General features: G+C 62.5%; 3 protein-coding genes across 5 annotated transcripts in view; 1 reads left to right on the top strand and 2 right to left on the bottom strand.

Moving 5' to 3' along the window:
• The window catches only part of UBE2Q1 (ubiquitin conjugating enzyme E2 Q1), an 11,882-nt gene extending 11,177 nt beyond the window's left edge, over positions 1–705 (bottom strand). The window contains exon 1 of the mRNA XM_006031000.2: positions 640–705. Coding sequence (XP_006031062.2) covers positions 640–705 — 66 coding nt within the window. The remainder of the gene's footprint in view (positions 1–639) is intronic.
• On the top strand, positions 159–5,145 carry CHRNB2 (cholinergic receptor nicotinic beta 2 subunit). The gene is given in 6 exon segments (XM_006030999.3): positions 159–987; positions 1,315–1,359; positions 1,664–1,773; positions 2,042–3,017; positions 4,258–4,377; positions 4,379–5,145. Coding segments are annotated over 6 exon segments (1,509 nt in total). The 5' UTR covers positions 159–792; the 3' UTR covers positions 4,442–5,145.
• Positions 5,146–6,179: 1,034 nt separating this feature from the next.
• ADAR (adenosine deaminase, RNA specific) overlaps positions 6,180–10,300 on the bottom strand; it is an 18,890-nt gene continuing 14,769 nt past the window's right edge. For all 3 annotated transcript variants that reach the window (XM_006030945.3, XM_014523347.2, XM_025212653.1), the window contains exons 11-15: positions 10,254–10,300; positions 9,323–9,505; positions 8,803–8,915; positions 8,058–8,185; positions 6,180–7,369 (exon numbers count right to left, since the gene is read on the bottom strand). The exon at positions 10,254–10,300 is cut by the window's right edge and continues 108 nt beyond it. In XM_006030945.3, the coding sequence (XP_006031007.1) occupies positions 7,129–7,369; positions 8,058–8,185; positions 8,803–8,915; positions 9,323–9,505; positions 10,254–10,300 (712 nt within the window). In that variant the 3' untranslated portion in view covers positions 6,180–7,128. The remainder of the gene's footprint in view (positions 7,370–8,057; positions 8,186–8,802; positions 8,916–9,322; positions 9,506–10,253) is intronic.

The following is a 10,300-nucleotide window of genomic DNA, read 5'->3' as shown; positions in this document are numbered from 1 at the left end:
CAAAGCCTCCCTGGCGCTCCCCCGCCAGCTTGGGCACTGTCCACCTGGCTCAGGCACCCCCCTGCCCTTGCCCCTGCCCCAAGCGCTCCGTCTTCAGGCTGCAGCTCCCCCCCCCCTCAGAGCCAGCACTCCTGGGACAGCAGAGGTCCCTGCCCTGCTCCTGCCCTGCTCCTGCCTGGGACTGAGGCTGGGGCCTGGCCCTGGGCACGGGCTGCCCCAGGCCCCAGCGTGGTTCTGCTGTGGCAGGAGCAGTGGGGGACAGCTCTGGACGCCTGCAAGCGCCCGGGTGGGCCCTTGATACTGCTGGGACCAGGCTCCTCCGAGGCCCATCCAGCAGGGCATCCCCAGTGTCCCCTGGGCCCAGCCCCGGTGTCGGGGCCCGGCAGCATCCAACATTTCACCTCCCACCCCCTGTCTGGGCTGAACAGCAGCTCAGGGCCAAATTCCTGGTGCAACCTCCTGCAGAGCCTCCCTAGGCTCTTTGGCCCATCTCTCCCCCCCCACCTAATTAGTGTCAGGCTGAGCCATCAGCTTCCCTTGGCAGTACAAAGGCAGCTGCCTGAGGCGGGCGCTGGGGGCAAAGGTCCCGTGAGCACAGAGCTATCAGCGCCACACAGGAGGCGCTGAGATGAGACATACCCGCAGCGCCAGCCCTGTCCCCCGCCCACGTCGCCCACAGCCCAACCCCAGGGCAGGCTGGCACATGGCTGGTGGGGGCTCATGTGACTGGGCACGTGTGGAGGCACCTGGAGGCACAGGGCACAGCTTAGGGCCAGGCCAGGCAGGCAGGGGATGGGGGCACAGGCCTGGGGGCTTCACCACTGCTACCTGCTACCCACAGGGAGCCTGGGCACTGACACAGAGGAGCGTCTTGTCGAACACCTCCTGGACCCGTCCCGCTACAACAAGCTGATCCGCCCGGCCACCAATGGCTCTGAGCTGGTGACTGTGCAGCTCATGGTGTCGCTGGCCCAACTTATTAGTGTGGTGAGTTTGCCAGGTCTGCACCATGCACCCTCTCCTCTCTCAGCCTCTGCCTAAGTTCCAGGGGGTGCCAGGATGGGCCAGGGGGCCCCAGTGAGCTCTGGGCTGTGCTCAGATCCTTCCACCACCCATGTGGGGGCACAAGGCCCTGCTGTGGCCTGCACACCTCCGCTTGTGGCATTGCTTGTCCATGCTGATGGAACAAACCCTCAGGGCCCTGGGCCCACCAGGGCAGAGGGGGCTTCTCCCCTCTTGTTGACCCCCTCGCTGGAGCTGCTGGGTGCCCTGGGCCCCCTGGCTGCTGCTTACCACTGCCTCATCTGTCCACAGCATGAGCGGGAGCAGATCATGACAACCAATGTGTGGCTGACGCAGGTGAGAACCCGATGCCTCCCCTGGGCCCTGCCCTGGTTACACAGGGTAGGGGCAGGCTGCCACCTCAGCGCTCCAGCTTGCAAGCTCCTGGGCACCGGGTTGGCAATGGCTGGTTCCACAGGCCGAGGCCCCAGTAGCCCTGGGCTGGGAGCAGGTGGACTGTGGTTGGAGGGATGATGCCTCTGCAGCCCCTCCTGCAGCAGCGTGGCCCTGGGGCTGGGGGTGGTCTGGGCAGGGAGCACGGTGCAGACTGGGCAGGGGTCGGGCAGGGCTGAGCCGCACTGCACTGCACCCCTCTTGCCAGGAGTGGGAGGACTACCGCCTCACCTGGAACCCCGAGGATTTTGACAACATGAAGAAGGTGCGGCTGCCCTCCAAGCACATCTGGCTGCCTGATGTCGTCCTCTACAACAAGTAGGTCCCCCTTCTCTGCCCCCCATCCCCCACAGGCTGAGCCCTGGCCCTGGAGGTGGGTTCCAGGGTAGGCCAGCACCTGTTCCCCTGCTCTCACCTGCCCCACAGCTCAGCACACAGGAGAGCCGGGCCCCTGGGGCCTTGCCAGATGTCCTTGGAAAGCCTCCACTGCAAGCATGGGGATGCAGCACTAAGCCCTCCCCCCCCCGGTGTCAGGGAGGGGGACAGCAGGGCCAGCCCAGCCTGATGGGTCTCCCACCACCCCTAGTGCTGACGGGATGTACGAGGTGTCCTTCTACTCCAACGCGGTGGTGTCCCATGATGGCAGCATCTTTTGGCTGCCGCCGGCTATCTACAAGAGCGCCTGCAAGATCGAGGTGAAGCACTTCCCCTTCGACCAGCAGAACTGCACCATGAAGTTCCGGTCGTGGACCTATGACCGCACAGAGATCGACCTGGTGCTCAAGAGTGACGTAGCAAGCCTGGACGACTTCACGCCCAGCGGCGAGTGGGACATCGTGGCGCTGCCGGGCCGGCGGAATGAGAACCCTGAGGACTCCACCTATGTGGATATCACCTACGACTTCATCATCCGCCGCAAGCCACTCTTCTACACCATCAATCTCATCATCCCCTGCGTCCTCATCACCTCCCTGGCCATCCTGGTCTTCTACCTGCCCTCCGACTGTGGTGAGAAGATGACACTGTGTATCTCGGTGCTGCTGGCCCTCACTGTCTTCCTGCTGCTCATCTCCAAGATCGTGCCACCCACATCGCTGGATGTGCCACTGGTGGGCAAGTACCTCATGTTCACCATGGTGTTGGTGACCTTCTCCATTGTCACCAGCGTGTGCGTGCTCAATGTGCACCACCGCTCACCCACCACACACACCATGCCACCCTGGGTCAAGGTAGTCTTTCTGGACAAGCTGCCCGCCCTGCTCTTCATGAAGCAGCCGCGCCAGAACTCCCCCCGCCAGCGGCTGCGCCAGCGCCGGCAGCCGCAGGAGCAAGCCACTGGTGGCAGCTTCTTCCTGCGCCGGGGTGCCCGTGCCGGCACTTGCTACGTCAACCCAGCGGCCGCCAAACCGCTCGGAGCAGGAGGCGATGGGGCCAATGGGTTCCGGGGGACGGGGCCAGGGCCGGGGCCAGGGCCAGCCCAGTGTTCCTGTGGCCTAGAGGAGGCAGTGGATGGGGTGCGCTTCATCGCTGACCACATGCGGAGTGAGGATGATGACCAGAGCGTGAGTTGGGGGCGGTGGTACATGGTGCTGCATGTGTGTGAGTACATGCAGGCATGGGGAGGGGTGGGGGGTTGTGTGCATGCATGGGTGCCAGGCTGTCTACATGAAAGGACTTGCACTGGCATGCATGTCACCTGTGTGTAAGTGCTTGGCAGAGCGGTGGTAGCAGGTAGAGGCACATGCATGTTGCTGCCTGGACTGGAAGAGACCAGGGCTGTGGAGCAAACCAGAAGCCTGTGCCCCTCGTTGGGGGTTGCTCCCAGCTAGGGTGGGGCTGCTGGAGCCCTGCAGGCCCCAAAGACCCTGGGGCAGGCCCAGGCAGGGAGGGAGGACCAGGCTGTGTTCCCCTGGCAGCGGGAACCCTGTGCCAGCTGATGCCCTCAGCGTGGAGCCTGGGCTTGCTGCCAGCACACAGGGGCTCCCAGAGCGGCAGCGCCGCAGAAATCCCCGCCTGCCTGCACTCAGCATCCGCCTGCACTGCGGCCTCACGAGACCTTCACCCCGTCCTGTGTCGCTCCATTGCTTTCTGCCAAGTTTTAAGCGGTTGCTATAGTGACCGGAAAGTCTTATCCGAGCACGTCATCTCACTTCGAAGCTGCAGTTTTCACCCAGGGGTGGAGGAGGCTCTGGGGCTTCGACATCCACGGCCACGTGCCAGGAAAGGCGGCAGCCCTGGTGGCTGCACCCGCATCTGTGCTCCAGGGCAGATCCCCCATCCTCCCCCAACTGAATGCAGCTCAGGGCTCTAGGGAGCTGGGCCAGCACAGGCTCAGCCTTGGAGCAGCGAGCCTGCCCCAGCTGCTGCAGTAGCCAGCGCCCTGCTGCCCTACAACCCTCCGCCTGATGCTGCAAGGCCCCAGGTGCTGGCCCTAGGCAGCCGGTGCTGGCCCTAGGCAGCCGGCTCTGGCTGTTGGGTTTTAGCTCACTGGCTCCTACTGTGCTGCTCTAAGTCCTGTCCCACTCACAGACCTACCTCCAGCTTGGTCTGCATGGCCCATCCATGGCACCACTCAGCACCTCGCTCTGCTCCTGTCCCGCCCTGCCAGGCAGAGTCTCTCCTGCTTGGGGCACAGAGATGCCAGGCCAGGCTGTAGCAGATCCTGGCGGGGGCACATCTACACCAGTGCCCTTCTCTGCCTCTGCACGACTCAGCACTGGGTTCCCCGGGGTTGGGACCAGGCAGGGCATGGGGTGTCTGCACTGGCAGCTGGTGACACACAGCCCCTGTGGCTCATTGCAGGTGAGCGAGGATTGGAAGTACGTGGCCATGGTGATCGATCGCCTCTTCCTGTGGATCTTCGTCTTTGTCTGTGTCTTTGGCACCATCGGCATGTTCCTGCAGCCGCTGCCGGCAGCCTGTGTCCCAAAACTCCGCCTCCCACTCCCTGCTGCAGCTGGCCCAGGGCACGCCCAGTGCCAAATAGTGTCCTTCCTGCCCGCCCCCCTGAGACCGTCCCAGCTGAGCACCAAGGGGCCAAGAACAGCGCTCAGGGTGAAGCAGATGGGCCACATGGGGTGCACTGGGCAGGGTCTCCATGGGGCCTGGCTGCTGCTTCCAGCCCTCCCCATGCACCCCCGTGCATCCCAGCTCATGCTGCTTCCAGGGAGGGCCACTGCAGCCACGAGGGCAGAAGGGGAGGCGAGGGGCTAGGCCCTGCTCTGCACAGCTCCAGCCTGGGGGTGGGTGGGTGCAGAGTCAGCCTCACCCTTGCCCAGGCAGAGGGACCTCACCACCACCTGCAGGGACAGATGGACTGACACAGAGGACTTTGTTCCTGCCCCTGCTGGGACCACAGGGATAGCTAGTGCCTCCCTGGCACATGCTGGTGCCACTCATTTCAGCTCAGCCCCAGGCCACGAACACCGCTAGGTGCTCTCCACCCTGCACTGCAGAGCTGAGGGGCAGGGGGCTCTGCCGTTAGTGCCCCCATGCCCGCAGGCACAATGGCCCTGGCCTAGACCCAGCCAGGCCAGAGGCTCGGGAGGGGGCGGGCTTAGGGGGCGCCAAAGCCTGAGGAGGCGGCACTGTGATGTCTGGCCTAAGGGCGCAGCCGCTGCTTCAAGCGTCACCGCAAACCAATAAACACTTGCACAGACCACAGCTGGTGCCTGCCTCCTTCCTTTCCTGGGGCAGACAGCAGAGATGGGTGCAGTCCGAGGGGAGCACAGCAAGTTGCACCCAGCCTGCAGGCGAGACCTAGGGAGGGTGGGGAACAGTGGGTGTGTGAGGGAAGGTGCAGACTGCCCCAGCTGCACAATTGGAAACAAGCCTGGGTGGACCCCAGGCAGGCCTGGCCCCACAGAGCTGTGGAGCTGCAGCAGGCCTCTGCCTAGCCTAGCCCTGCCCCTGGGCATCGTAGCACACCCTGCACCCAGCTCCGAGTGGGCAAGGCACATGCATCACCAGTCCTACCAGCCAGGAGCCCTGGCCAAGCCTGCTGCGCACGGCTGCCCAGCTCCATGCTGGTTTTGCTGCGGCCATTTCAGGGTTGCTTCCCCACACACCCAACACCCCCCATGCGTGACAGCAGAGACCAAGGCTTGGATGCCTTGGAGCTGTCAAGGCCAGGCTGGCATGTAGCTGGGGGCCTGGCTGCTGGAACCCTGCTCCCACCCCACCAGACAGAAGGGGACCTGCAGGCCAAGCCAACTAACAAGACCAAAAAGGTTTATTTCTGTGGAATGTGGCGGCCCTCACCGGCCAGGCGCTCACAAGCAACGTACAAAAAAAATTGAGGGTGAGGCAGCCTCCTAGGGGGCTGATGTATGGGGCCTCTCTCTCACTCCAGGCTCGGCGCAGTGCGAGGAAAGCCAGCCCTAGGGCAAGGGGCAGCTGGTGGTGGTGGTGTGGGGGGGGGTTATGCAAGAGCTGCTCCCAAAGGACAGGTGCTTGCTCACTCTTCAGCACCAGAACTATGATGGGCAACAGCTGGGAGCAGGGAGGAAGAACCAGAAACGTCCAAATGGAGCAGACAGGCCTGGCTTTGTGCCCCTCCTTCCTGGGACAGCTGAGGAGCCTGGTCTGGCACCAGAGCTCCCTGTCCTGTCACAGCAGGGAGGGGCTGGTTGGGAGGTGACCAGGGTGCTGGTGCCTGGCAGAGGTAGCAGCACATGCAGGCAGCCCCAGTCTGTCCCCGAGTGGCTGGGGCCACAAACCCCCGTGGTCCCTGTACCCCCAGCCTCCAGTGTCCCGACAAAGGCCTGTTGGTGCCCCTGGGCTACCACCCGCCCAGCTCCATGAAAGGGCCCACGGGGGCATCTGAGGCTTACACACAGCCCTGAACCTCGCTGGCTTCTAGGTCTTTTTTTTTTTTTTTTTTTTAAAAACAGGGAAGCATAAAAGCAGAGAGGATGTGGCCCAGCTTAACTAAAACCACGCGCACAACGGCTGACAGGAAAGGGCCAGTCTCCAAGACCCCGGCGCCAGCTCCAGTGAGGAAGCTGCTCCGGCATCCACAGAGCCAGCCAGAGGGGATGCCTAGGGCAGGGGAGGCACCACCAGGTTGACAGAGACAAAACCTGTCCCTTGGCAGCCAAGGGGAGCCCCCCGCCTGCCTGCCCTACAAGGGAAAGGAGATTAGAACTGCCACTGGCAGGACCTCCACCTGCAACTAATCTGAGCCACCCCTGGGGTCACTGCAGGTCCTGACAGCAGGTGCAGAGGTTAAGCAGCAGCTGCCAGGGCAGAGCGCCTCCTCTTCCACCCACCCCACCCCAGCCTGTGCAGCTAGCAGGCCTACGGGGAATTAAGTGCCCCAGAGTCCTGCCAACTGCCCCAGGACCCAGCATGCGAACTGCCAGGAATGCTGCCAGGGCAGGGGTGGGAGCTGGACGAGGCTCCTGCTAGAAGGATGGAGACAATGAGTGACGAGGCGAGAACCAAGTGCCCCCACACGCACATGGACTCTCACACCAGTGCCTGCGCCAAGGCCATGCTGAGCGTCCATCTGGAGAAGGAATCAGAACGGGCGCAGCAAGGCAAGGCCCTCCCCGCTGAGCCGGGCCATGCCAGGCTGAGCAGAGGGGGCATGGGGATGGCCATGGCCCCCTCAACATTCCTGGCTCCCGTCACAAAATGAGAAGGGAAGGAGCAGGCGGCTGCAGGGCAGCGCTATGCCTCGCTGAGGGAGAAGCTATCCTCCTCCTTGGGCTTGCGGATCCAGCTGCCATAGCCCATCTCCTCCAGTGCCTGAAAGAAGCGCTGCTTCGCACCCTGGTAGGCTGAGGCCGCCTCCTTGGCGTCCGAGTACAGTGTGAAAGCCTGCAGGTCCTGGCGGCTCCTCATGGCACAAAGCTGCTGGAACAGGTTGAACATGCGCCGCTTGGACACGCGGGACACCTCCAGCTTTGGTCTGGGAGGAGGGAACATGGGTGAGAAACGCAGCCCCTGAAGGAAGCAGCTACTTGGGCCTCAAGCGGGAGCCAGCATGTTGGAATTACCCTCCAGCTGGGGCAGGGGCTGCATGACTCAAAGGAGATGCCAGGACAGCCCAGGAGTCCCCATTCCCCACCACACCAGGTCAGTGGAGGCCTTCTGCTATAGGCAAGTTATATTCTGCCAAGCTCCCAATACAAGGCCCCCTTGCTGGTACCTGAAGTAGTTGCAAAAGGCAGCCACGCTTCCTAGGAAAAGTCCTCCTGCAAGTTTCTCCCCATAGCACTTCTGCTTGAGGGGATGGGGGGCCAGAGCAATGACCTGGGAGGGCTCTACCATGAGCAGCAGCTCCAGTCACGCAGGCCTGGCTGGAGTCTGTGGCGCTGACGTGAGGTTGGAGGGTTCTGGCTGCTGAGGCTGGAAACACAACTTGGGGACTGAGAAGTCACCGAAAGGCCTGCTGCACAGGGCACTGGCCAAGCCCGGATGACAGGGGCAAACAGACTGCCTCAGAGGCCGCAAGCAGCAGCCTGGCCCCAGGTCTGAGTGGGGCAAATTGCCTATTTATCCCAGCTGGGGATTCTCCTCTCTTGTGGCCTCCTGTGCCTCAGGACACTGCAGAGGGAGAAGGCAACTCCCAGCCAGTCAGGAGCAGCTCCTCTTACCCATCCACTTTGCCCTTGGTCCCATCCAGGACTTCCACCTCACTGTGATCAGCCAGACACCAATTCACACTGGACTCCTTGGTCTTGCCCGTCTGCCTGGCGGAGTCATACACGCTGACTCTCCCCACCTGGGCAGCCGGAGAGAGAGACAGGAGAGAGCTCAGGTCGGCTTCAGCCGGGGGTACAGGCATGGCTGGGTGGGCACACTCCAGATGGGACGTGAGGTGCCTTGTGGCTCAAGGGGCCCAGCCCAGCTTGCATTCCCACTGCCCCCAAGCACAGTGCTTCTCGTGCTTTTCTTTGGGCTATGCTGTGCTCAGCCTGCTCCTAGCTCCCTCCCCTTCCCCTCCTTGGGGTAGGTGGGTCACTGCTGCCTGCTCAGAATTGCGGGACCGCAGACTGTGCAGGAGACACTCAGCCCTCCCAGGCGCCACGGGAATGGGGAGGGAAATGGCACTATCAGGCAATGAAGCAACTGCTGGCACCTGACCAGGCACAGCACCAGGGAAAGGCTGAGGCAACACAGAAGCACCAACAGCCTCTCTGCCCAGCCCCTGCCACTGCTTCAGAATGGCTCCAGAAGGGAGTTTAAATGTCCCTCTACGCTGGTCAGCACCAGGCTTGCTGGCTGCACAGCCAATACACTTTGGAGCCTCCCAGAAGCGACACCTGTGTGGGGCACCTCGGCAGACACCCAGGCCTGGGCACAACAGCATGGACAGAAACGCGGCTAAGTACAGGGTACCTCAGGGTGTTCCACATGGTACGGCGCCGGGAGGCCTGCCTCGATCGTGCTCCCGTCTCGCGTCAGGCGGCAGCAGATTGCGCGTGTCAAGTGCCCCTGGCTGTACAGGTAACCTGGGGAGAAAGCCAGACAGGTGTCAGGGTGCAGGACGGCTGCGCTGTGAACAGGCAGGTGGGAACCTGAAGAGGGCGGCACTCTCTGCTTGAGACGGGGCAGTGATTTCCTCCATGCCAAGAGCTCCCTCAGACATGAAAGGACTGGGGTTACCTACTGCACCTTCACAGATGCATCACTCCCACTCCCCCTGCACACCTTGCAGGAAAAGCCCTCTGTTCTCACTGGTTAGGACTCCACGAGCCCCATCTGCATCCGAACTGCATGGCTCTGCAGGGGCTGACACGCTAGCCCTGTGGCTCCCACAGCCCCAGCCCCAAGTCCCTTTTCATCCCTGCAGAGAGGATCCAATCCACTCCCCAAGCCTGCCAGCACGGCCCCCACAGTGTGGCTGTGGGTCTTGTACCAAGTGTGACGGAGCGGAGGTAGACAGGCTGCATGAAGTGCGAAAGCAGCGCCCCTTGCAGACCCAGCACATTCCAACGCAGGATTTTGTCGCTGCAGGACATGGTGCGCAGCCGCTCCCCGTGCTGGATCCCGTCCCACGTCGGCACGATGTCGCTTGAACCCACAGGGATGGTGCCTTCCCCTGGGAAAGCGAAACGGAGCTAGTGGGCAGAGTCGGGCATGCCACTGGTTCAAACTCCCCTCCCTGCTGGGCATAGGCCTCAAGCTCAGGGTGAGTGACCCGCAGGCCCCTCAAAGCATGCATTATCTGCATGGATCAAAGAAGAGTCCTTCAGGGCTGAGCCCTGTCCCTGGACTCCCACATGGAGGAGAGCAGGAACTGTGGACAGATGGGAGGCAGGTGATTTTTCACATGGCTGAAGCAGAATTGAATTACTCTTAGAAAGGAGGTCAGAGCCATGGGAACCAGGCCAGGAGGCAGGCAGAGCTCTGGAACAGCAGCCTTGCTCTTCACCCTCTGGTGTCTCCCAGGCCCTTCCATGCCACCCTCAGGCTCCAGAAGGTGCCAGCATGAATGGGCAGTGGGCAGGCCAGACAACGCTGCCTCCTAGGTCTAGCCACGAGGGAACTCAAGCTCGTGGGGAAACCCACCACTAGATACCTCCCTGCCAGCTCCCCTTGGATGTGGATCCCTGCCCCTGTAGCCTGCTGCACCGGAGCTCTGACACAGGGAGAGAATGCTGGAGCTCACACCCTGATCCCTTCCTGGCTGGGCCAGCAGGCACCCCCCAGCCTATGTGACCAAAACATTTTACCATGGAGGTCTGGCCCCTCTCATAAGAGCTGCGTCATGCAGCTAGGTCTGGAGTGACTGACACATACTGGCAATAAAGCCAGACAAAGCTGCTTGCGAGGCCTGCAAGACTCACCGTTCTCCACCTTGGTGCGCAGTTTGCCTTGCTTGGGGTTCTCAAAG

The sequence above is a fragment of the Alligator sinensis genome, unplaced genomic scaffold (assembly GCF_000455745.1).
Source record: "Alligator sinensis unplaced genomic scaffold, ASM45574v1 scaffold1165_1, whole genome shotgun sequence".
NCBI classification, from domain to species: domain Eukaryota; kingdom Metazoa; phylum Chordata; order Crocodylia; family Alligatoridae; genus Alligator; species Alligator sinensis.
This window is presented reverse-complemented; position numbering and strand designations above follow the sequence as displayed.